Source organism: Trachemys scripta, chromosome 13 (genome assembly GCF_013100865.1).
Source record: "Trachemys scripta elegans isolate TJP31775 chromosome 13, CAS_Tse_1.0, whole genome shotgun sequence".
Taxonomy (NCBI): Eukaryota; Metazoa; Chordata; order Testudines; family Emydidae; genus Trachemys; species Trachemys scripta.
In genome coordinates, this window is record NC_048310.1 from 7168501 (window position 1) to 7194002 (window position 25502).

General features: G+C 40.6%; 1 protein-coding gene across 1 annotated transcript in view; it reads left to right on the top strand.

The window, feature by feature from the left end:
• Positions 1-193: 193 nt before the first annotated feature.
• ZCCHC14 (zinc finger CCHC-type containing 14) overlaps positions 194-25502 on the top strand; it is an 89582-nt gene continuing 64273 nt past the window's right edge. The window contains exons 1-2 of the mRNA XM_034788832.1: positions 194-1523; positions 17021-17144. Coding sequence (XP_034644723.1) covers positions 960-1523; positions 17021-17144 — 688 coding nt within the window. The 5' untranslated portion in view covers positions 194-959. The remainder of the gene's footprint in view (positions 1524-17020; positions 17145-25502) is intronic.

Genomic DNA, 25502 nt, shown 5'->3' on the forward strand with positions numbered 1-25502 from the left:
CCCCCCCCCCGGGTCCCTGCGTGTCCCGTCACCCGCCCCCATTGCTAACCCCCTCCCGGGCCCCTGCCTATCCCGTTACCCCCCACCCCCAATCACTAATCCCCTCCCGGGCCCCTGCCTATCCCGTCACCCCCCACCCCCAATCACTAACCTCCTCCCAGGCCCCTGCGTGTCCCGTCACCCCCCACCCCCAATCACTAACCCCCTCCTGGGTCCCTGCGTGTCCTGTCACCCCCACCCCTATCACTAAACCCCTCCCAGGTACCTGTGTGTCTTGTCACCCTCCCCCTCCTCACACACACACATCACTAACCCCTTCCTGGGCCCCTGCCTGTCCCGTCACTCTGCATCACTAATCCCACGGGTCCCTGTGTGTCCCCTCATCCCCATCGATAACCCCTCCCTGGGGTCGTCACCTCCCGCAGAGTCCCTGCGTGTCCCCTCATCCCCATCGGTAACCCTTCCCGGGGGTCCTCACCCTCTCCTGGGTCCTTGCGTGTCCTGTCAGCCTCCATCACTAATCCCCAGGTGCCTTTGTGTCCCCACATCTCCATCAGTAACCCCTCCCTGCGGTCCCTGCGTGTCCTCTCATCGCCCCATCGGAAACTTCTCCCTGGGGTCCTCCCTTCCCCCCTCCCAGGGTCCTTGCGTGTCTTCTCATCTCTACCATTGGAAGCCCCCGCCCCTGGCATCCCTGTGTCCCCCCACATCAGTAATCCCCCTAGGGTCCCTATATCTCACCCCTAATGCGAGCTCCCTGATTTTCCTGGATTTTTACTATTTGGGACCCAGTGTGTGTTGCTCTTAGGGTGCCCCCTTCTTGTATCTGGGCACTTATCTCTCAGGGTCCCATTCCCCCACTTTTGTGTGGGCACTTTCCTTCACTCCCCAGTGTGTACCTCCCCTGTCCCCGGGGGTACCAGCATTGGTGGTGGTAGCTGCAGTAGAGAAGCGGTAACATGGTAGAGAAGCGGTGCCCGCGGCTGCAGAGGGACAGTGTGTACCGCTGGTTCTCAGAATTGCCCTCCCCGCAGCGGGTGGAATTTCTCTGTGGCCTCCTGGACTTGTGCATCCCACTTGAACTGCGCTTTCTAGGTGCCTGCTTAGAGGACTTGGCCCGCAAGGACTATCATTCCCTACGTGACTCTGAAATCAAGGCTAACAACCCTGCTGACTTGGGTAGCCTCACTAACTTGACAGACGAAGTGGTACGTAGCAAACTGCTGGTCTCCCTTGCCTTGTTGGGGTCTGCACACCGAGAGGCAGCTGGAGTCCTCTTCCGCACACTTACCCATATTGATTCTGTCATCAACAACTATGGGCTGCAGCTCAACGAGGGCCGCACTGGGGATGAATTTCTCTTGCTCTTCACTATGGCGTCCAACCACCCTGCCTTTAGCTTCCACCAGAAGCAGGTACTGAGGCAAGAGCTTACCCAGATCCAAAACATCATGGCCAGCACCAGCAAGAATCCCAGTATTCCCGCTCTTAGCACCATGGCAACCTACCCTGGCTGCCATAAGGTGGGTATTGCAGCCTCGCACTCTTCCTTTCAGGGCTTGGGTAATATCTCAAATTGGGTTTTTTTTTTTGAAGGCTTAAACAACATAGCCACATCTTTTCTCCTTCCTACCCCTCAAACATTCTCGTGATAAGTGACAACCTAAGGGAACAGCAAAAATCAATTGTCTAGTAGATGGGATGGTGTGGGATTCATCTAGGATGCTTGGGATCTGTGTCATATTATCAGAAGGGGGACATTCATCAGAGAGTCATAAGTAGATCAACAAAAATGGGCTTGAGCTGACTGGACTGCCTCACTTCATGAGTAGCAGATCAAAGACCAGCCAGGGAGAAAGACATGGAAAATCTAGCTCGAAATGGGAGTAAGCATCTGTCTTCAATGATTATGGGCTGGAGGGGGTAGGAATTAGGTTGGTTAGAAGTGTCTGTCTGGTGGCAGTGAAATTTTGGTGAGTCTAGGTCCCATTTAACATAACCCAGTAGGAGACACTCTAAATGCTGAACAAAATTGTACTGGAGTGGTACTTAAAGTGGCTGCTTAAGGGACTGATAAAACTCCTATTGAATTCAGTGGGAGTTGCATCTTTGCCTGAGATGGGAAGTTGATGGATATGTATTGGAGATGGGAAGGTACGTGTTGGAGGTGTCTTGTAACATAAGTTTCCTTCTAATTGTACATTCCTTTGGATACTGCTGCCTTAAATTTGAAAGTTTGCATTTTTTTTTTTTTAATACTCGGCTTTGGACATCTGGGTGATTTTCTCAACATTTTGTTTCCTTGTCTCAAAATAGATGGAGCCAACAAGCAGAGGTTACAGGTTTACTTTTTGTTCAATTTAATTTTTTGTTGTGAATGAAGTATAGATGGAAAAATACTTCAGTACAGGCTATAAGGATATAATTAACTGCAGGAGGAGCCTCCATACGAATACTTAATCTTATGGTTTCTATTCTGCAGAAGAAGCATGACATCAAATCAAAATAAGGAATAGAACAAATATACAGACCTCAGTTCCATCTTCCACACTCTCACCTTCTTGGTGGTTAAAAGTAAAATTTACCGCATACAAAAGTTCTGTAGAAATAGGATCAGGACCAAGTGAACATGCACAAGGAATAGACATGAATGCCTCTCAGAGCACACCATTTTGGTCTTCACTAATAGTATAAAATTTTTCAGCACCTTTTAAGCCATTCTAAGATGGATGGAGAATCCATTCTACTGTTCTTCCTGGTGGCAATAAAAATTACCTTCTGGGTAATCACTTGCCCACTGTGTTCAGAAGAACAATAACCTTTGCGGGGAGGGCAGTTCATTTTAAACATGGAATCATACGTATGGTATTGAAGAACACTGATAGTTTACATCGTAACAAAATTCTCTTTAAGGGAGTATAACAAATTAGTGTCACTTTATATATTTTCATTGTCTTTTGAAGTTAAGAAAATCTGTTTGAGACAAATTCAGACTTGTTTTTAAGTGAAGGCTGCTAAGCTGTTCAGATGCTGGTAGCTAGTTAATACTTTTTAGAACAAGAAGTTGGCTTAAATCTATAGTTGGACAAAGAGCATGGAAAAACAATACATTTCACTCAGTCCAACCATGTTTAATTGTGCGCAATTAAATCCAAACATTGCAGGCTTGCATGTTGTGGTGATGTGACTTGATAACGTTTGCATGATCACAACATCACCCAGCAGAGTCAGCGCAGGTGCCAGGAGAAGATAAGCTGTACTGGGGCCCCAGCCATCAGAGCTCTATAAAGACTTTCCCTGTGCCAGCCCTTCCCCATCATTTGTGCTGCTTTGCCCGAGCACAAGCTATGCTGGGTTGGTATTTGATGTCAGCTAAACTCTGAGCACAAACTCCTTTGGGTTCATCTTAAACGTTGAGACTTACCTTGTCACAAGATGCAGTGGAACTGCCTTAGACTTCCATGCTGTTGTTACAGTGTATAATTTAAATAGCCTAATGACTTATCTGAAGTGTCTGTGACTTTAAAAGTTTGTGGTTTTCTAGCCAGATTGAAACCATAGTTTATTTTATTTTTTGTCCATATAAAATCTAACGATTACTTTGCGTTACAGTTGTATTTTTATATAAATTCCTTGCTTTTTATATTTTGAAAAATTAAGAGCAACACTGAGTGCATGTTCTGTCATCAAAATAAGCAGCACAGGCGCTGTGCAGTTATGTATATAGACCTTTGAACATATCGCTAGATAAATGCACTCTGTGCATACTTGTATTGAGAGGGAAAACACACAGGCAGTGACTGCCATTTTCATTCGTTTGTAACTTTATAATGTTTTAGTGAATAGGAATATTTATAGTTCAAATTTGAATTAAAAAATGAAAACACTTGAATTATCCATGAGCAGCAGTGTCTGAAAAATATATTCAATACATGTATACCACCTTTATTTTTTTCATGCTCAGGTAACTCAAAAGGAGTCTCACATAATTTTACTAAAATTCAAAAGCAAACAAACAGCTCACCTTCTCCCCAATCCTTTCTGGACAGTGAACAATATGAGAAACTTCAGGCCAAAGGAGTAATTTTGGAAGGAGCTATAAACCTCTGAAAATGCATTTATAATTAAAGTGACTCTTCCAGCACAAATATAACATCAATGTTGTCATGGTACTTGAATGACGTTTGCGTCATCATGTTAATGTTATTTCCCATACCAAACAAGACACATCTGGGAAGAAAAAAATGTGTAATTGTCACTGCTGAAATAATTACAATTTACAATCAGTGAAGTGTGCGCATATTTTGTAAGGATCAGGAAGAAAGGGATAATAGCCATGAAATGGTAAACTCATTATATACAGGGTTCCATGTTACATGTTCACATCTGGAAGGTGATTGCATGTCCGGTCTGAGGTAGATCTAGATGTTGGACAGTTCTGGTTCTGTGGATTGCTGATGCAGTCTAGTCACTTAAGGTTGAGGGTGAACCATGTCATATAAAACTTGTGGTGTTCTCTGAGATAGTAAGTAAGTGTAACAAAATTGAACTAATTAATTCAATTTTCTGGGTGTCAAACAAGTTTTGCTTTAGATATCCACTGATTTAGGATATATTTTTTATTTTTTACTATAGATGAAAACAGGTTGATAATATCAGTTTTACTCCCACCGATGCGAGGATGAGGGATTGGGCGTAATGTATTTCAATAACTTTTCCTCCTCGACCTGTCACTTACATAAAACAATTTTGAGACAGGACCAAGAAATACTATACAATGGGGCATTCCAACAAACAGCAAAATAAGGCTCCCTTAGGTGAGTAACATTTTAGTCATCAGTCCGTCAACTGATTCCATGTGGAGGAACGCTCACTGATTTCACTGGGGCTCTGTGCAGGTGTAGGGATCTGACTGTGTGGAGTCAGCCGCAGAATCAAAGCCTTTTACATAGTAGTTCTGGACATATTTTGTTTGCAGTTGCAAGGAAGTAACACAGTCAGTGGTTAATCTGATACTGTAGTTGTGTGATTCTGTTGCAAATTGATATCTTATGAATGGTGGGTCAGTCTGCCTCCAATTTCTGTACCAACATCTCTGTTCTAAGAATGTAGCATATAATATCTATCAGGCATATTATTCCATAGGCTCCTTTAAAACTTTGGAAATAAGCTGCTTAAGAGGGTTTCTATATGGACTGCTGGATCTGGTTTTAGTGATAAGGTATCACTTTTAGGTGCATGCAAAATAGTTTTGTTTTTATTTTGTGTTGCTGCAGCTGATTGAAGGACCTGAGAATATTTTTGAGGAAACAGTAGCTGAAATTTGTAATCCTTTTATGGAATCAGATTTTGAAAAAATACTTTTTTTTTTTTTTTTGTTAAAGCTGAACCTGAGTCCTACAAGAGGCATATCTAGGAGCTCTCTGGCTTTATCCCAGTCTTGCAAAAGAAGGGTAATAGTTGGATTATTCTTAGCACTATTGGGTAACTCTGGTTTTAAACTGAATTTTAGCCTCCGATCTATCATGAGAAATTATGTCTTGTTCAGTCATTTATTATGTTAATACCCATTTAGGCTAGAAATTGAAGTGTTCCCGTTCCATTACCACATGACCCATCCAGGGACTTCAAGACAAGTGGGTGGTACCCCAGATGGGACAAAGTGAGCCCTAACTTTCTCCCTGGTCCTCTTTCATTTGTGATGGTAACTACATGGGTGGGTCATCAATGGCCCTGCATTCAAATCCCTGTGTTCTAAAAGTGAGAGCCTCTGTTACATGAGCTCAAGGAGCAGTTCTCTTAGCTTCGAGGCAATGGCATACACAGACCTTTCTGTGGCCTAACCACTCGTGGGTACGATGAGCCACACTATGTTCACGTGGCTCACATATAGGTACTGAGTTTCCAGCTTGGAAAGTTGAGACTCCCTACTTGGACTGTCATCGTTTACTAGGCTTCTTGTTTTTTCTCACAAAAATGGTTTAATGGGTAGAACCAGGAAGATTTTTTTGTTACTAAACAGGAAGGACTTGAAAGGAGTAAAGCATTCTCCGTTGGTAGTATGTTCATTTTAATTAAATGAATGTTGCCCAATAGTATAATGAATGTTAACATGAGAATCTAATTTAGGCATTTAAAATCAAGCTTATTTGGAAATTGGACTGAATATTCCATAGTGAGAAACCAAATAGAAAGAGCCAAAAAACTTTCACTGAATTCATAATGATGTTGACCCCCTCCCCTTTTTTTTAAATGCAGACTATGATGTTTTTCTTCAGCCATGACATCATTGTATTCAAGTCCTGTGTTTGTACACTATTTTTTTTTCTAATTATCTACTGATTGTTATCAATTACAATTAAGCAAAATTGAAGTAGGACACTCTTCATCTGAAATAAAAGCGTGTACCGCAGGAGACTGCACTGTTTTACCTGTACCAGTCTCTAAACTGTTTTCGTTAAATCTGTGTGTAAACCACTCATGGAAAAGCAAAGCTAGCAATTGTTAACCACACATAAACCAACATTCCAGTGTGCAACTTCAAAGCTGTTGAACAGCAACCTTGTTTTAAAGTATTTAACCACTTGGTTTAAAAATCTGTGTTTTTAAATGTATGATTTGAATTGCATAAATTGAGATGCTGTGATTCTTTAGCTGGTTATTGGGACAGGGCCTGTCTCTTTGTGTGTTTGCACAGCACCTAGCACAATGGGGCTCTGATCCTGATTGAGTCCTCTAATTGTTACTCCAATATGTCTAATAATAACTTTTCCCTTGAAGCCATGTCCTGAGTTGCAGAGTATATTTTGTGTTTTGCCATTTTGAGGTTTTGTTGTTTTTGCTGAAAACAAAAGAAGTGCTAATTCTAGAGATGCTATTCCCATGAGTATAGTTGTAGATTATTTTCAATGACATAATTTAGTTGTTAAAATTAGCTCTATATGAAACTTGGAAGAGAAGGTTTGTTTGTTTTTTCCCTCTGAAATGTTCCATATTGGTAAAAGGGGAAGAGAGCAGGATGAATCAAGAATTACTTTGCCTGTATGTAAATTAGGAGAAATATAAAAGGCAGTAAAGACAATGGTGTTAGGCTCACCCAAATCTGTTTCCATATATGCATCTTGCGTGAGTTGTGCATTGAGTATGTGGGGCAGCCACTGCCAACCTACTTAGCTTTTGGGTAACTGTTGAAAATACAATTATATACCTCAACAGTGTTTGAAATCACTGATACTTTTAAACTAAAATACTGCACAATATGCAGTTTTAAAGCCTTCATAACTAAGTAAAAATGATCCAAAAGTAATCAGACCGATTGCTTAGGAATAACTTTTTAATTGAAGAGCTGTAGTGTCAATGATATACTAGCAATGATATACTAGAAAATTTCGCTTTTAAACATTGGCTGGTTTTCTCCATACCCTATTTTATTGTTTTATATGTGTTGTCACTGTCTAACAGCATTATTTAAACCTATATTCACTATTTTAAAATATGGATTTTATCTTGTTCGCATGTCCTTCTGAATTTGTGAGTTGTTAGTGAGACCAGAGTACCTGTGAATTATTCCAGTGAAAAGGCAAACTAGAAGTCCATTTACTGCCTGGTTTGCACTTCAGCAAATATAAGGCTTGCCTTTCCTTCTCTTCCCCTCACCTCTGAAATGTGATGCTGGGAGTTGGCAGCTGCAAAAGAAGCATAACACTATTTTGATGCCTAAGGCCTAGCCTACGCAACAGAGTTAGATCGAAATAAGGTAGCTTACGTCGACCTAACTCTGCAAGTGTCTACACTAAAATGTAGCTCTCACCAATGTAACTTGCTCACTACACCGACTTAATAACTCCACCTCTGCGAGAGGCATAGCGCTTACGTTGATGTAGTTATGTTCACACAGTGTCAGTGTACTCTGTGTTGTTTACATCAACTGTTACTGCCTTTCAGAAACAGTTCCACAATGCATCTTGCCGGCAGTTAAATCAGTGCAAGCGCTCCTGGTGAGGACGTGCACTGCCGACACAAGGAGCGTTGTGTGGACAGGTAAAACTGATTCAATTATTGTGGTGGCTGTACGTCAATGTAACTTAGGTCGACTTAATTTTGTAGTGTAGACTTTCTTTCGAGTGTATCAACCATAGAAGCAACCAGTACTGTCACCTGTTCAGCTGAAATGATGTTAGCACAGGTGGGAGTCTTAGCATAGAAAAGGCCTCAATGGCCAGATAATTTTTTAACCACAGTGTTGATTAAACATGCCTTAAGTAGATTTAATTAAGTGGTGATAAAATCAGATCTGGCTGCGGGAGCCTACTATTACCACTGATGCTAGCTGGGAATTGTTTTATAAACCTTCCAGATTTAGAGAGGTCTAAAGGTTTAGAGAAAGACGGACAGACAAAAAGCCCTATACTGGAAGTCTTGGATACTTTCAAGTGGACCAATAAGATGGACCTACGTGGTACATAGTGCTATATGCATCCGAAGAAGTGGGTTGTAGCCCACGAAAGCTTATGTGCTAATAAATTTGTTAGTCTCTAAGGTGCCACAAGTACTCCTGTTCTTTTAGTGCATGTGTCAATGCGTTTTGTTGCTTTCTTTGTAGATATGAATCTTATCGTGACTATCTGCAGCTACAATAGTACACATATGTGCTCTAATTGTATAGATGGTGGGTCTGCCTCTTGCTACTGGAGAGATTTTGCCTTTTTAAAAAATTTATATAAACAAAAGCCCTATCAAAATCATAAAGAGAAATTTATGCACATTTAATCTCAAATCATACATTAAAATACTGTGTGGTTCAGGATAGAGACCTACATATCAGATAATGCTGATACGTGCCCAAGTCACTGTTAGTATTAAACTGGCTTCTGTTGACTGCTTTACTATTTAAAATAAAAGTTGTACTGGCAGAATAGAGAAGTCTATACTTGCATGAACTTTTTTCTGATCTCAAACGGAAAATCTAGAAAAGGCCTGAATCCTTTTAAATGGTTTATACATTTGAAAAGATCTGACTCTTTTATGCAGTAGGTAACTAATTTAGGTGCTCAAAACTGCATTATGTATCAAATATTAGTGCCGATTCAGTGAGTGAGGGGAAAGATCAACAGTATTTGCCATTTTTATTCTGTCCCACCCCATAAATACTAAAATTCAGAATTGCATGAAAGCTGTGGAACTTCTGGTCTTGTGCTGTTGTGTCCTCTTGCTGTTTAATGATGTATTTAAAAAAAGAAAAGCTGAAGGCTTTTTAAGGAAGTTTTGTTTGCTTTACAGCAGTAGTTCAGGTGTTGTGTGTTCTGGAAGATTCTATGGTCCTGTGTGCATTATGGAATTTTAATAAAGATTTCTGGACAAAGGAAATCTTTATTAAAGAGTAGGGCTGTCGATTAATCGCAGTTAACTCATGCGATTAACTCAAAAATATTAGCAGCGATTAAAAAAATTAATCACGATTAATCGCACTGTTAAACAATAGAATACTAACTGAAATTTATTAAATATTTTTGGATGTTTTTCTACATATTCAAATATATTGATTTCTGTTACAACACAGAATACAAAGTGTTCACTTTATATTATTATTATTATTATTAATTATAAATATTTGCACTGAAAAAATGATAAGCAAAAGAAATAGTATTTTTCAGTTCACTTCATACAAGTACTGTAGTGCAATCTCTTTATAGTGAAAGTGCAACTTACAAATGTAGATTTTTGTTGTTGTTACATAACTGCACTCAAAAACAAAACAATGTAGAACTTTAGAGCCTACAAGTCCACTCAGTCCTCCTCCTTATTCAGCCAATTGCTAAGACAAACAAGTTTGTTTACATTTACAGGAGATACTGCTGACTGCTTCTTATTTACAATGTCACCTGAAAGTGAGAACAGGCATTCACATGGCACTTTTGTAGCCAGCGTTGCAAGGTATTTACATACCAGATATGCTAAACATTCATATGCCCCTTCATGCTTTGGCCACCATTCCAGAGGACATGCTTCCATGCTGATGATGATCGTTTAAAAAAATAATGCGTTAATTAAATTTGTGACTTAACTCCTTGGGGGAGAATTGTATGTCTCTTGTTCTGTTTTACATGCATTCTGGCATACATTTCATGTTATAGCAGTCTCGGATGATGACCCAGCACATGTTAGTTTTAAGAACACTTTCACAGCAGATTTGACAAAATGCAAAGAAGGTACCAATGTGAGATTTCTAGGGATAGATACAGCACTCGACCCAAGGTTTAAAAATCTGAAGTGCCTTCCAAAATCTGAGAGAGATGAGGCATGGAGAATGCTTTCAGAATTCTTAAAAGAGCAACACTCCGATGTAGAAACTACAGAACCTGAACCACCAAAAAGAAAATCAGACTTCTACTGGTGGCATCTGACTCGGATGATGAAAATGAACATGTGTCGGTCAACTCTGCTTTGGATCGTTATCGAGCAGAACCTGTCATCAGTATGGACACATGTCTTCTAGAATGGTGGTTGAAACATGAAGGGACATATGAATCTTTATCACATCTGGCACATAAATATCTTGCGATGCTGGCCGGCTACAACAATGCTATGCGAACGCCTGTTCTTACTTTCAGGTGACATAAACAAGACGTGGGCAGCATTATCTCCTGCAAATTGTAACCAAACTTGTTTGTCTGAGCGATTGGCTGAAGTAGGACTGAGTGGACTTGTAGAGTTTTACATTTTTATTTTTGAATGCAGTTATTTTTTGTACATAATTCTACATTTGTAAGTTCAACTTTCATTATAAAGAGATTGCACTACAGTACTTGTATTAGGTAAATTGAAATATACTATTTCTTTTTTTACAGTGCAAATATTTGTAATAAAAATAAATATAAAGTGAGCACTGTACACTTTGTATTCTGTGTTGTAATTCAATATATTTGAAAATGTAGAAAGCATCAAAAATATTTAAATAAATGGTATTCTATTATTGTTTAACGGTGCGATTAATCATGATTAGTTTTTTTAATTGCTTGACAGCCCTATTAAAGAGTCAGCATTCGCCACACCTTTGATTAAGGTCTTGTGAGCATATAATACACACACAGTCATAGAATTTACGGTGAGAATGGACCACCAGATCATCATCATCTGCTCTGTGATATGCAGAATGTTGTCCAGCAACAGCAGGGATGACTAGACTTGACGTTCATGGTATTTCTAAGGCCTTTTCTACACTGGAGATTTATCCCAATTCCAGCCATCCGTGAATAGCCATCTGTGTAACTGCACTGGTATGAGCCCCTAGTTAGATAGGGCAAGCCAAGCAGTGATTTTTCACCATTAGAGATTACTGCGATTACAACCAGGGTATGCTGCTGCTGCTGCAGTGCAAATCACAGCTTTCCATTTCTATACTAGACTGGGGTTGCACAAGTGTTGCTACATCGGTGGCCAGAATTCCTAATGCAGAAAAGGTCTAAGATTTAAAACAAACAAACAAAAATCAGAAACACCTAAAAAGGCAGAGGCAGGAATTTATTTATGAATCATAAAAAAACAAAGGCGAGCACAAGCCAGACTCTTTAAAAATCCTTTGTAGCTCACCTGTAAATCTTTCTGCATTTAAGAAACTGAAAGAGAGATTCCCTCTCATGAGGGTTTATTCCAAGGGTGTGTATTTGGAGTTTGACTTGCTTACACCAGTATTAATGGCCGGCCTCCAATGAAGCTACACTGAGGCATACCCAAGTGTAGGCAAGGAAAGCCATGATTTGTGCCAATGACGCTTGCCCCAGACAGTATTGGCCAGATTGTTGGATATGGGCAAATTCCCAGTATAGACATTTCACTTTCTGAGGCATTTAAGCCCCAATCTAGCAAAGGTCTTAACTACATGTGTAAATTTAAGAAGGTGAGCAGTGGTATCATGGATTTTAAAGAGAAAAGCCTTATATCTAAGATCAGTAATGCCCCGTCTTGCAGACATACCTGTGAATAGTCCCTTTCACTTCATTGGGACTACTGGCATGCATAAGGTTACTCACATGTGCAAAAGTTGGCAGAACTGGGGCCTCAGACAGCATCCTGGAACCTAGCCCCTGGTTTTTATGCTTCATGGATCAAACTTAGAATGGTGACCTAGTCTCCTATTGCCAGTTAGGAAATTGACATGAACAACACTGAGAGGGATGGATAGATTCTTTTTATTTTTATTTTTTTTAATTACTTGGAAGCCTAAATCACTCAGGGTACACTTTTTAGAAGCAACTATGTACCTAAAAACCCAGAAAAGAGGAGAGAGACTGTCCCAATCTCTAGTCTTCAGCTGTAAAATCTTTTGGTTGAGTAGGTGTTCTAAAACAGTACTGTAGTATCTGAATGATCCCACAAAATTTATCTCATGCTAATTAGATAGTGAAAGGATTACTATTTAACTTTCCCCCAAGCCTTTATAAAAGATGGAACAAAATTGTTAAATATTTTCAATATGTGGCCCCAAACCTGAGAGGTATGAAAATTTTTTTTAAAAAAGTAAAAATCTTAAATTGAGTTAGAGGAAGCTATCAGACAATGTAATTTACAGAGTGAAAAATTAGTGGAGCCCATTACTCTCTAGGATTCCTGCTTCCCCAATCCTTAGTTATTTTTCATATCTGTAACATTATGTGGATTTTTCCCTCAACAATAAATAGGAAATGATTGTATTCGTTCATGCAGCTCTTGGGCTTGAAGCCATTAGATGCCACTTAGTGCTATTCTCTTATCCAGCCTTCACTTGGTATGTTTTTAGTCTAATTATACTCTGAATATTTATGACTGAATAGGCAAGGAAACCAGTATTTATTTGGCATAGAGTATTAGTGAAAAAACATCCCCCATGAAATTTCTTGAGAACAAGTTGTTCCCCAAAAAACACCTATGTAATCTTTTCATAAACTTGGAGAGTATAAGTAGTCATGTTACACATTAGATAGTGTTGGCTTTAATTCAGTCCAGGCCAACAAATAGTTTTCAGTTTAAACCATCTATATTTTGTGTTCTGGTTAGTTATTCTGAAAGAACAGATAATTACTGTTCTACTTAAATACTTACCAAGTTAAATTTCCCATTTATGAACCCTGCTGTTCTCATGAAAAGACTTGGTGTAGTAAATCGACTGTTATACATTCTCACTGGGTAGCACAGCTAACAGTAAAGCTGGCTTCAAAGATTTACCACTTCCCATACATACTTGAGCCATCCATGCATTAGTGAGAACATTTTAGACTGGTAGCTCTTATTACCTTTTTACAGCTGCAGTAGGGGTTGTCAGTATTTCCATTGTGAACTTCTTTGTGCACCGTAATACATAGAAATCATGACATGAGAACCTGAACTCTGAAATTTCTTGCTATTTTAAATTTGTCAACTGTGAGTCTGTTAACGTGGGGTTTGTACTTAATGAATCATTATATATAATTTCTGCACAGAACCCCCCTCAATGAGCCACTGTGTATCCAGCTCCCCCTTCTCCCCCCCAAATCCTCACTGAGCTGCCTGCACCCAGATTGCCCCCCACAAAACCCTCTCACTCCACACCTGGATTCTCGCACACTAAGCCCCTCCATACTTGAATCCTGCTGAGCTGAGTCTGCCTGCCCACAGCTGGTGTACCTGGCATGGAGGGGCAGGACCCTGGGGTGTTTCCGGGGCAGGCCCTGCCCTTGCGCTTTCTTAGGGTTGGGTGCAGCCTCACTGCGGAGTCCATGTCTCGGGGTGGGGTGTGTGTGGGGGTGTTGTATGGTGGTCTTCCATCTTCATGCAACCAGTGGCTTGTGCTTCCCCACTGCCATGCTGGAGCCTCCACGTTTATTTATCAACAAAATTTGCAGAATTTTAAAATATTGTGTGCAGAATTTTTATTTGCTTAGCACAGAATTCCCTCAGGAGTAGTGTGGCTGTAAAAACATAATTGTGTGTAAATGTTGATATTTTTCATGTCCGTTTTCTTCTAGGACTGCAAGTTTCACAGTTCATGCAATCCTAGGATATTGCAGTGTGTGGTCCAATCAAATATCACTTATTCTTTAATTTTAAAATAGCTGGCTGATCTGAAAATATTACTTGCATTAAAAAACATTTTTATTGAAACTTTCCCTTTCTCTAGAAAAACTTCAGTGATAAGCAACGTCAAAGGACACGGAAATCAGTGGAAAAACGTTATTTAAAATCTGTGTGAAGACTTTTAAACAGTCATAGTGAGCCTGACCATAACACCATTAGCTCCCTAACTAAAGTGCTCCATTTGGAACTGATCAGGGTGTTGTGGTTGAACACCAGTTTGAATTGACTGTACTTCGATGTGAGAGTGAGTCAGATAACATATGAATTCAGCTGCTCAAGACATGGGCTAAATTAATCTTGACCAAAAATAACAAAAGGATTTATGTCTTCCTGGGAAGAATTCAGATTTTGTGTATAACCAAAAATGGGTGACAGCAATCCTTACTTGGGAAAACATCAATCTGCTTCTTGGGTTAAACTTTCCACTGCCAGCAGCAGGTTGGAGTCAGCAGAATGCCTAGCCCTCTGGAACGTCTCTCTCCAGCAATCCACCAGAGTCTGAGTTTAATGAGCTTCAGAAACAGTGCATGATTAGCTCTTCGATCAAGCCTTTGAAAAATTTTAGTTAGTGCATTGGGGATGTGTGTGTGTGTGACTGAGCTAAGGGTTTCATTGCTAGCCTTTTAATCTGAAAGCTTTGTGTGTGACTGTTTTACAGTTGTTCTTATGGGTGTAAGGCACCTGCGTGCTTGGCTGTAGGCATCCAAGTAAATGTCTGAATTAAAAAAGTAAAAGCAGTCTAGTGATGTTGAAGAGGAAGACAGGACTTGTAATCATTTCTGTTCCACCATCTCTCAAGATTTTCTCCTATAATCTGCCTTTCCCTTTTGGGAGCCCTGGTGGTGTTTTTTAAAGCAGGTCGACTTCTCTAGCACAGGTGCAAACTGTCATAGTTTGAACAAATGAGTTCTTGAAAATCTGCATTCATAATTCCTTCACTTGTGCACTTAGGTGTTAGAGCCTTAAAGTGTGTGTGTGTCACATACGTGAAGGCCAAGGTTTTATGTGAACCTTAGAAAGGAATAATTCTACAAAAACAAGGAGAAATTATGCAAAATCTAAAACGTAATCCAGTTAGTCACAATATACTAGGACAGGGGTGGGCAAACTTTTTGGCCTGAGGGCTGCATCAGGTTTCGTAAATTGTATGGAGGGCCGGTTAGGGGAGGTTGTGCCTCCTCAAACAGCCAGACGTGGCCGAGCCCCCGCCCCCATCCCCCCCTGCTTCTCGCCCCCTGATGGCCCCCCCCGACTCCTGCCCCATCCAACCTCCCCTGTTCCCTGATGGCCCTCCACCCTGGGACTCCTGCCCCATCCACACACCCCTGGTCCCTGTCCCCTGACCGCCCCTGGAACCCCTCCCCTTGACTGCCCCCCGTCGCCCCATCCAACCCCCCTCCTTCCTGACTGCCCCCTGGGATCCCTGCACCCATTCATCCTCCCCCATTTCCCCACCTCTGACCACCCCAACCCATATCCACAACTCTGACCACCACCCTGAACTCCCCTACCCTCTCAACCCTTCCTGCCCCCTTACCACGCTGCCTGGAGCGCTGGGTCAGGCTGCGGCTCTGCAGCTGTGCTGCCCAGCTGCCCAGAGCATTGCACCGGCAGCAGTGTGGTGTGGCTTGCTGAGGTTGCGGGGGAGGGGGAACAGCAGAGGAGGGGCCGGGGGCTAGCCCCCCGGGCCCGAAGCTTAGGGACTGGGCAGGAGGGTACCGCGGGCCATAGTTTGCCCTCCTCTGTACTAGGCTAACAGTGGGGTAGATGAGATGTTTTTAAAAAATTGCTTTCCTCCTCATGGCCCTGCCTGGAATCACTATATGATTGAACCTTACAGGAAATTGTAAACTCTGATGTTAGTTATCATGAGTAATGACTAGTTTCTTTTGTTACACTGAGATTACATTTTCCTCTCTTGTGATTTGTGAAAGGATAGACCCTATGTTAAATTAGAATCCTACAGACTGGGATTTCTTGTTAATTCAAAATGTGGCAGTTGAATTTCAAGGAATGCACTTGTTAATATGAGTACTTTTGTTGTAACCTATTTAAACACACAAGTTTTCCACCTTTCACATACTTAAGCCCTGCTGCTAATGTGACCATTCTCCATATCTGCTTCTCATTTTTTTAGAAAATGTGAGAGACTAATTGACTTGCTTTAGGTGGCAAGTTCTTCACATTACACTACTAACAATAGGTGTTTCTCTACATTGTAGCACAAATGTGCATATTGTTGTGGACAGCAACTAAAGTAGTTTAAATGTTCTGTTTTTCATATGATTTATGTTTGTTTTTCTAGCTCTTGAGTCATAGTGAAAATATGTTCCTTATGCTAAGTGCAGATTAAAGGGTACATATTAGGCTATAAAGTTGGTTTTTGATGATGCAGCCTCCTTTTCTCTTTCACAATGAGTAATTTTTCATCAAAATACAGTCTTCAGATCTTGATGGCAAGGTCCCAAATTGCAAAGCCAACTGAGTCATTTTCTTACACTGTTTTTTTGTCCTGAGAGGTGAAGTTGGTTTCTTATCTGTTGCAGTAATATTTAAGATACATGACACAACATAAAAGTGGTTGTCCTTTGCTTGACATAGTAACCCAAGTTTGCTCTTAAAATTAACAAAAGAAGAGTTTGTAAACTTGTTTAAAATGGACTGTTGCATAAGCATAACACTTTAAAAAAGAATGGTACTTTGTGCACCACTGTGTGGATTATGAAGGCTAATTTAGATTTACAAATGGCTGACTAAAAAGCTCCTCCACCAAATTGTTACTTGTAAAATATACTGAAAAATGTATAACTGTTTTAGAATAGAATAGTAATGCTCTTGATGGCTCTTAACTCAATTTGAAACACTATTCACTTAGTGGAGGAAAATGGAATGTTCCAGAGTTACATCAGCTTTATTTATTTATTTTTTCCAGGTCACTCCAAGATCTGAGACCCCCATAAACAGTGTCAGTAACAGTTTGGAAAATGCACTACATACGTCAGCACATTCCATTGAGGAGTCGTTACCCAAGAGGTCTTCAGGAAAACACTCCAAAGGTGGGTCCCAACTTGCTTTGCATAATTCACATTGTATATCTCTAATTGCTTTAAGGAAGTATTTTATAATCCTGACCCAAGATTGTAATTGTGTTTCTTTGCTAACTTGTTGAATTTAGCAAGGATAGTACACTGAATGTAGAATGGTCATTGGAGAAAGTCGTCTTAGTCTTCCAATAAATAGTTACATTTATATAGTAAGAGAGACATTCTGCTGGGCAGTTAGCAAGAATGTTGCTTACAACTTAACCCCCTTTTAACTCTTGACAAATGATGTCTTCGCGAAAACTAAATGTCTCTTGATTTGTTTAAGTAGTTGGTAGTCCATATATCTTGTGTCTTTGTACAAGTAGTTAATTGATATATTGTAGTATAAAAATGTTTGCTATGGTCAGTGTTGCTGTTCTTAGAGACAAGACAACGGGTAGAAGAGCAGCTATGTTTTGGTGTTCTGTTTTGGTTTTCAAGAGGACATTCCTGTGTGTGCAGTAAGGAGGGGTGGAGAGAAGGAGAATCAGTCGACCCTTGGCACCCTCCTTCCCCCAGCCATACAACCCCTATTGTTCTGGTCGTTTGCTAACTCTGAAAACTGAATGTTCATCCAAAATCACTAGGAGTTTAATTTAATGCTGCATTGCCAGTAGGTAATAATAAATGTACAGACCTTTCAGTGTCCAACATCTGTGTGTAAGTATACCTTTCATGTTGAGATCGGTTATTTAAAAAAATGTTTGAGGAATGTTGGTGGTGGATGGGGAACTAGCAGAGATTGTGCTCACACTTTGACCTTTGTACTTGTAGCAAACTGATACGTCGCCATGGGTGTAGTCAGCCTCATGGGAGGTTGGTATAGGAAGGAACAGTTCTAGTCATTTAATGGTACATTCAATGGGGGCACAAGCAAAATAATAAGGTTTCCTGAAATTTTGAGTTGTGGAGAGCAACGTCCCTTTCCACTCCCATCCCTTTGGCTTATGCTTAGAAATACTCAATCTCCTTTACTTTAGATGAGCAACACCCAGAATCTGAGTTCACTATTTTTTTTTATTGCAGGCAGATAGGGTGACCAGACCAGATGACAGGAAGTAAATTTCGGGATACCGGGGGGGGGGGGGGAAAAAAAAAAAAAAAACTGCCGGCGGAGTGAAATATCAGGACAAACAGCTAAAAATTGGGACATCTAGTCACCCTACAGGCAGAGAAATATGTGGCCCATGGTTATGTTGGGGAATATTTTGAGCTCTGAAGTAGTTGTAATGGGGTTTAAAGACTTTATATAGAGACTAAGAGAGTGAAGGAGCAGTATTGGACCAAGAGGTTCTCACCCCTCAGCAGCTGTGGAGCATGCTTCAAATGGAGGATCTGCTCAAAGGGGAATTCTGACAGTCAGGCAGAGAGTGGCGATGTGGGGATGAATAGGAATGAAGGAGAGGCTATCCGAAGGTAGGAAGACAGTTTTCAGCTTCTGGGGACAGAGCTATCCACAGGAGAAGGATTTGGTTGTGATTTTACGCACAATCCAGGAGGGTAAGGGCCTGACCCTTTCTCCTGACCCCACTCCCTACTGAGATAGAATAACTGAACACTGGGAGGAGAGCTAGGGAATACTTATTTGACCATGTGAGCTGCTGAGACTGGGAACTCCCCACTGGAGTGGGGAGAGGACTGAAGAGAGAGCAGGGAGTTAGGAAGCAGCACGGGGGGAGGCTAGTTAGGTACATTAGAAAGAGACAACTGAGGCACTTAACGCCACTCCACTGGGGCCCTTAGCGGAGACTGGTGGAGATGGAGGTCCTGGGTCCCACCTACTGGCTACCGCCAGGAGAACTCTGGGGCACTGGGAATGACTGAATGAAGCTTGACCGCTAGCCTTGCTGACTGCTATGCAAGTCCATCCCAGGATACTGGGGTTGGAAGGACTATGGAGTTACGGCCTTCCTGCTAGACCTGCTGGCTTCCAAGTAAAACCTGCTGCTCTAGTTTTATATATATGTAGAACAACTTTTGTTAACTGCCTTTGTAGGAGTTGTATAGAAGAAATAATTCCGATTAAATTACACAAATTGATTAGTGCTAATATTTTGTCTTTAAATTTAGAATAGGCTTCAAATCTAACAACAAATCTAAGAAGTTATGGACTGAGTGATAAGTTCAAATAAAGAGCTGAAATCTAGTCATTTTGCTGGGGGCAATTTTGTGTAGTGGTTAGAGCAGTGGCCTGTAAATCTGGTCTCCTGGGTTCTGTCATTTGCTGTGTAACCTTGGGTAAATCTCTCTCAATCTCTTTCTGCTTCGATTTCCCCATCTGTAAAATGGATATAGTAATACCCCTTTGAAATCTTTGGTGAAAGGTGCTTTTACAAGTGCAGCGTTATTTCTTTGCTATAGAAGCAGAGGAGCCAAAACAGATTTGCTTAGGATCTTCAATTACTTCCAAACTTCTTGGCTTGTCTCCACTGGAAACTCCTATTTTGTGATTTACCCAACAATTCTCTCAATAGATATATGTAGCAGTAAGTTTACAGCCAAATAATGCTGTAAGTAGCTATTTCTTCAGCTGTAAAAAATGCAACTCTCAGCAAAAACCTTCCAAGGTTTGTGACTTCCATCTGACAAAAATAGGACAGGGTTTGGCATTGAATTTTCATTCTTGGACCATGATTATTATTCTAGCATCAGAAAATGTGCCAAGACTAGTCATGGTACAGACTGAAATTAATTACATTTTCCTCTTATACGTTTTTAAAATTTTAATCTATGAATTTTAGAATAGGATAACCAGTTTGTTTGCAGGGATGTTGTTTAATGTGTATGTTGCAAAATGCTTAGGGGTCAAAAGAAATCATGGAACAAAATACACTTATTTGAGTAACTAGTATTCTAGTTTCTGGTTAACCAGCAACAAAGACTATTTCTAACCCCTCTTCCACGTATGACAGTCTGTCCTGTGGGATGTTGGCCCTCTCATTGCAGGTTGGAGTCAGATCTGAGATTGACAGCCAGCCTGGGGCCAGGACTGCCCCTCCGTGGAAAAAGCCCCTGATCTCTCTGCCTCCACTCCTGGGTGGACAGTTGACCAGGGGTCTCTCCATTGTAGCCGAGGCTTTCAGGGATAGAACAACCGCAAAATTTTGAATTTCACTCCATTGGAGACTCCAGAAACAAGTGTAAATTTTTTTTTTTTAATTCTGTGGTTTTTGGCCAGGAGTTTCTAGCCAGCCTTTCCTCATATCCCTTCTCTGAAGGGATTGCTGCTGGGGCAGATTACAAATGCTCTAGGTTGCAAATGCTCTAGTTTCTCCTCTCTAGTCAGGAGCACTAAGCCACACTGCCCCAGCTGCAGAGAGAGCTTGTGCCTGAAACAGAAAGCAACCCAGAGGTGAAGGAGAGGGCCAGGTCTCCCTGAAACACTCCAGACACCCTTGGCAGGCAGGAGGGCTAGGTCCTTACCAAGCCAGGGAATTGGGCCATGGATACAATTTGAAAATGATTTGCATCCTGACTTGCAGAAATGTTAGTAAACCATACACTCTGTGGTTGTACTTGTTCTTAGCAGGATTTTCTGGGTCCTGGGAATATTGACAGTGGTTGTTAATTAACCCCCTATCCTTCACCCTTAGTATCCATCTTTCAGTGCACTTGGAGGTAGAAATATTGCATACTCCTAGCTGGTGAAGGAAGCAAGAAAAACAGTGGGCTATACTGTTATGATTGCTGAACACTTCTTGGCGATGACCTAGTTTCAGTAATTCTAGTTTGTATAAATAGTGTAGTTAGTGTATTTGCAGTATTTTATATTGTCCTGGTTGGTTGGTTTGGTGGGTTTTTTTTTTTTTTTTTTTTTTCATTTGTTTGTTTGCTTGGTTATCTGTGTGTCACAAGATGGTTAGCTGGAAATATTTATATGTGAGAGATAACACATATAGCTTAACTTAGGCAAATAACCAGGTGAAGAAGACTAACATATATGTTACAGTTAGAACATCTAAACATCTACTTTAGATGTTCTAAAGTAATTGTCCCATCTGTGTAAAATATATCCTTGCTTTTTAAATAACAAATTTCTTGTGCAGAATAAATGTTAATCTTTAGAGATTTATAAACCTTGCCTTTTTTCTTCATGCTAAGGTCCATAAATCTCTTAGAATGAGGACTATGCCCTGTTTGCAACTTGGGGATAGAACTAGACCCCACAGTCACTGGCAACAGGGGAATGTCCTGTCCCTGTCCCTTGAAGTTCCCTCCACTTATTTTTCCTGCTCTCACAGTGGCATGCAGTCTCAGCCAGCCTTTTTTGCTGAAGGGGTTTTCTGAGGGAAATTCTAAACTTCATTTCCAATTTGTAGACTAACAATTTGGTTCAATAATGTATCTCTCCAATTCCCAGCCATATTCCAGGACTGCATTTAGTTTTTGGAGAGATTGTCCCTTCAGCTTTGTTTCCTCCTCTGAGGTGTAGCTCACAGAGGAGGTCTGCTATTGCAAGACCATTTCTCCATTCGGGACCAGGTAGGTTTAAAATGAATACTTTGTTGAAGTGATTATTGGTCTCATGCACCCCAAAAGGGAAGTTGACCAATAGAACTTTTTCTACTAGGTAGTGCAAAGTCTATAGTTTAGTTACTGTGTTAAACCAGTGAAACATAGCCTTGAATACCTCCTAGGAGGGTTTTATTGTGGGTATATAAATGTCACAGCAAAAAGATCAAGTCTCTGTGCTAAGTACATTTCTATACAGTTTCCAACATTAAAAACTCATTTTGTTCCTCACAGGAGTGTGATGTGTAATCCCCTGCAGTTACACTTCCTATCCATTAGAGTAAGCCTCCTGATGGCTACTATCTCCAATCAGATCATTTGGTTTTATTTGAAGTTGAGAACTTTCTCTAATTAGACCTGGTATTGTACTTTTTTACGCAAACAGGTATTCCTGCAACTTTTGTAGCATTAATTCCCTAAATAAATCCAAGAAATATTCCTCCTTTGGCTAAGCATCAGAGCATCTTTAGGAGCACTGATTGTTTCAAGGCAGAGTTGGCATGCCATCTGTATTAGGATTTGCTAAATATTCACATGGCCATCAATACTTAAATTCACCAAGTTCTGCATATTGGTCATTCAATCTTAGCCAACATCATTTAACATGTGTGCTTGCACACCTCGCTCTGGATGCCTACATCTAAAGGATGATCCTACTTCCAACACCGGAGGCGCACTGCTATGAAAATCCCATCATAACAGATTTGTGAACCTTAGCACAAAAAGGAGGAGATGAATTTATCCATGCTTACCTGAAAATTTCCTTTCTTGAGTAATAAGTTCCACAGATCCAGTCCACTCTGGAAACAGTGGATATCCATTTTCATCTCTGTGCTGGATGATCCAGGTATTTGGGCTTGTTGTTGTGAAGTGGAATTTACCACACTCTTCAGTAGGAGACATTGTAGTGCTTTTCCCTCAAAGTATATTTAACAATCTGTAATTTAGGAAAGTAGATTTTAATGGTCCTGGCTGTGGAAGTTGTCTCAGCTGGATGGAATGTTAGGTGGTAGGCTATTTCCCTACTGCCAGTGACAGAAAGTTCTGTTTCTGCTCCCAAGCTGTAAGCAGGCCAATGTACCCGTTGTAGTGGATCTATTGAGCTTATTACTAAAAAAAAAAAGGGAACTGTCAGGTAAGACAAATAGACTTTCTTATTACATATTTGCATTTAGAGTGCAGGGTGGAGGAGGGGGATAAAACATTGCTAGACCTCTGTCCTTCCTATCTTTTTCTATATTTATAAAACGTAGAGAGAGATTGCGTTTTCATTGTAGGAGAAATATGTTGCTTTCCACACTGATCCCAAAGAAAGCAACTGAATGCAAATGAAGCTTGGATTTTTTGTTGCATGCACATTGCGTCTTAAGTGCCTCATTGTACTTCCCTTTAAACAGCCTTAAGGTTTTTTTCCACAGTTGTCAGTTTATTTCTTTTACTACTATAAATGAAAAAGTGCCAGTGCTTGAATGGTTGATTCCAGTCTCAGAGGTGACATACTTCATGCTTGTAATTCAGTTTGCCTTCGGGGCATAGACTTTCAACATCAGTGCATCTGTGCAGGATTGGCCCTTTTGGTTTGTTAATTGTGTTTTGGAACATGACATTTGATTGACTAATGTGAAGTCTTTGAGGACTCTAGTCTTTAGAATTATCACCATCGACAAAAGTCTTAGTTAAGTACTATGAAAGTTGTATGCAATGTTGTTGTAGCTGTATTGGGCCCAGGATATTGGAGAGACCGATAATATCTTTTATTGGACCAACTTCTGTTGGTGAAAGAGACAAGCTTTCAAGCTTACACAGAGCACTTCTTCAGACCAACCTTGTCTCTCTACTATGAAAGTTAATTTTTCTTCCAATACTTGCTTTTTGTTATACTTGCTCTGTGTAGGCTGTTTAAAATTACTTCCTATACATATTAGTTTACATTAGGAGCAGGAAATAAACCTCCTTTAGAATCATAGATATGTAGGGCTGGAAGGGACCTTGAGAGGTCATCAGGTCCAGCCCCCTATCCAGAGGCAGGACGAAGTAAACCTAGATCATCCTGGATAGGGTTCTGTCCAGTTTGTTCTTAAAAACCTCCAATGATGGGGATTCCACAACCTCCCGTGTGGAAGCCTATTCCAGAGCCTAACTATCCTTATCATTAGAAAACTTTTCCTGATCTCTAACCTACATTTCCCTGGTTTAAGATTAAGTCCATTACATCTTGTTCTACTTTGTTCTTTGTGTCCACTGAATCAGTACCCTTCCTCTTGATAACAACTCTTAACATATTTGAAAACTGTTATCAAGACTAAACATACCCAGTTTTTTTAACCTTTCCTTATAGGTCAGGGTTTCTAAACCTTTTATCTTTTTTTCTTGCTCTCCTCTGGACTCTTTCTGGTTTGTCCACATCTTTGCTTAGGTGTGGTGCCCAGAATTGTATGCAGTACTCCAGCCGAAGCCTCACCAGTGCTGAGTAGTGCAGGACAGTTACCTCCCAGGTTTTACATATGACACTGCTGTTAATATACCCTGGAATTGTATGTATTTATGAAAAAGGCTAATCCCATTATAGACTCATGTTCAATTTGTGATCCACTATAGCTTCCAGACCTTTTTCAGCAGTACAACCATCTAGCCAGTTATTCCCCATTTTGTAGTCGTGCATTTGGTTTTTCCTTCCTAAGAGTAGTACTTTGCACTTATCTTTACTGAATTTCATTTGATTGATTTCTGATTGATTCTCCAATTTGTCAAGGTTGTTTTGAATTCTGATCCTGTCCTCCGAAGTGTTTGCAACCCTGCCCAGTTTGGTGTCATCTGCAAATTTTATAAGCATACTCTCCACTCCAGTATCCAAGTAATTAATGAAAATATCAAACAGCACTGGATCCCGGATTGACACCCTCTCAGTTTGACAGCAAATTATTGATAATTACTCTTTGAATATAATCTTTCAACTAGTTGTGCACCTACCTTATAGTAATTTCACCTTGACCACATTTCCCTAGTTTGCTTATGAGAATGTCATGTCGGACTGTGTCAAAAGCCTTACTAAAGTCAATATATATCAAGTCTACTGCTTCTGCCCCCCCCCCCTCCCCGTAAGCCAGTAACCCTGTCAACAAAAGAAATTGGTATGGTTTATTTTTGACACCTCCATGCTGGCTATCTCCTTATAACTCTGTTATCTTCTAGGTGCTTACAAATTGCTTATTTAATAATTTCAGTATCTTTCCATTTAGGCTGACTGGTATATAATTCCCTGGATCCTCTTTGTTCCTGTTTTTAAAGATCAGTATTATATTTGCCCTTCTCTAGTCCTCAGCCATCCTCCATGAATTCTGAGATAATTGCTAACAATTCAAGATTGTTTCAGCTAGTTCTTAAGTACCTAGGATTTGAATACATGCTGATTTGAATACATCTAACTTATTTAAATATTTTTTAACCTATTCTTTCCCTGTTTTGGCTTGCATTCCTTCCCCCTTCATGTTAATATTACTTGTGTTGAGTAGTGAGTCTCCATTAACCATTTTAGTGAAGACTGAAGCAAAATAGGCATTAAACACCTCAGCCATTTTGATGTCCTGAATTCTTCTTCCCTGTTAAGTGGAGGACCTACACTTTCCTTCAACTTTCTCTTGCGCCTAATGTATTTGAAGAACCTCTTCTTTTGGCCTATTATGTCCATTTTCTGCATAGATGACTCGTGCCTCCTGATGCTGGGAGAGCACAATCTAACGGGGAGTACACATGACCGCCCTCATGTGTCTCCTCTGCCCAGCGATCCCCCTGCCCTGCGCCTAGCCTGGGCCCACTGCG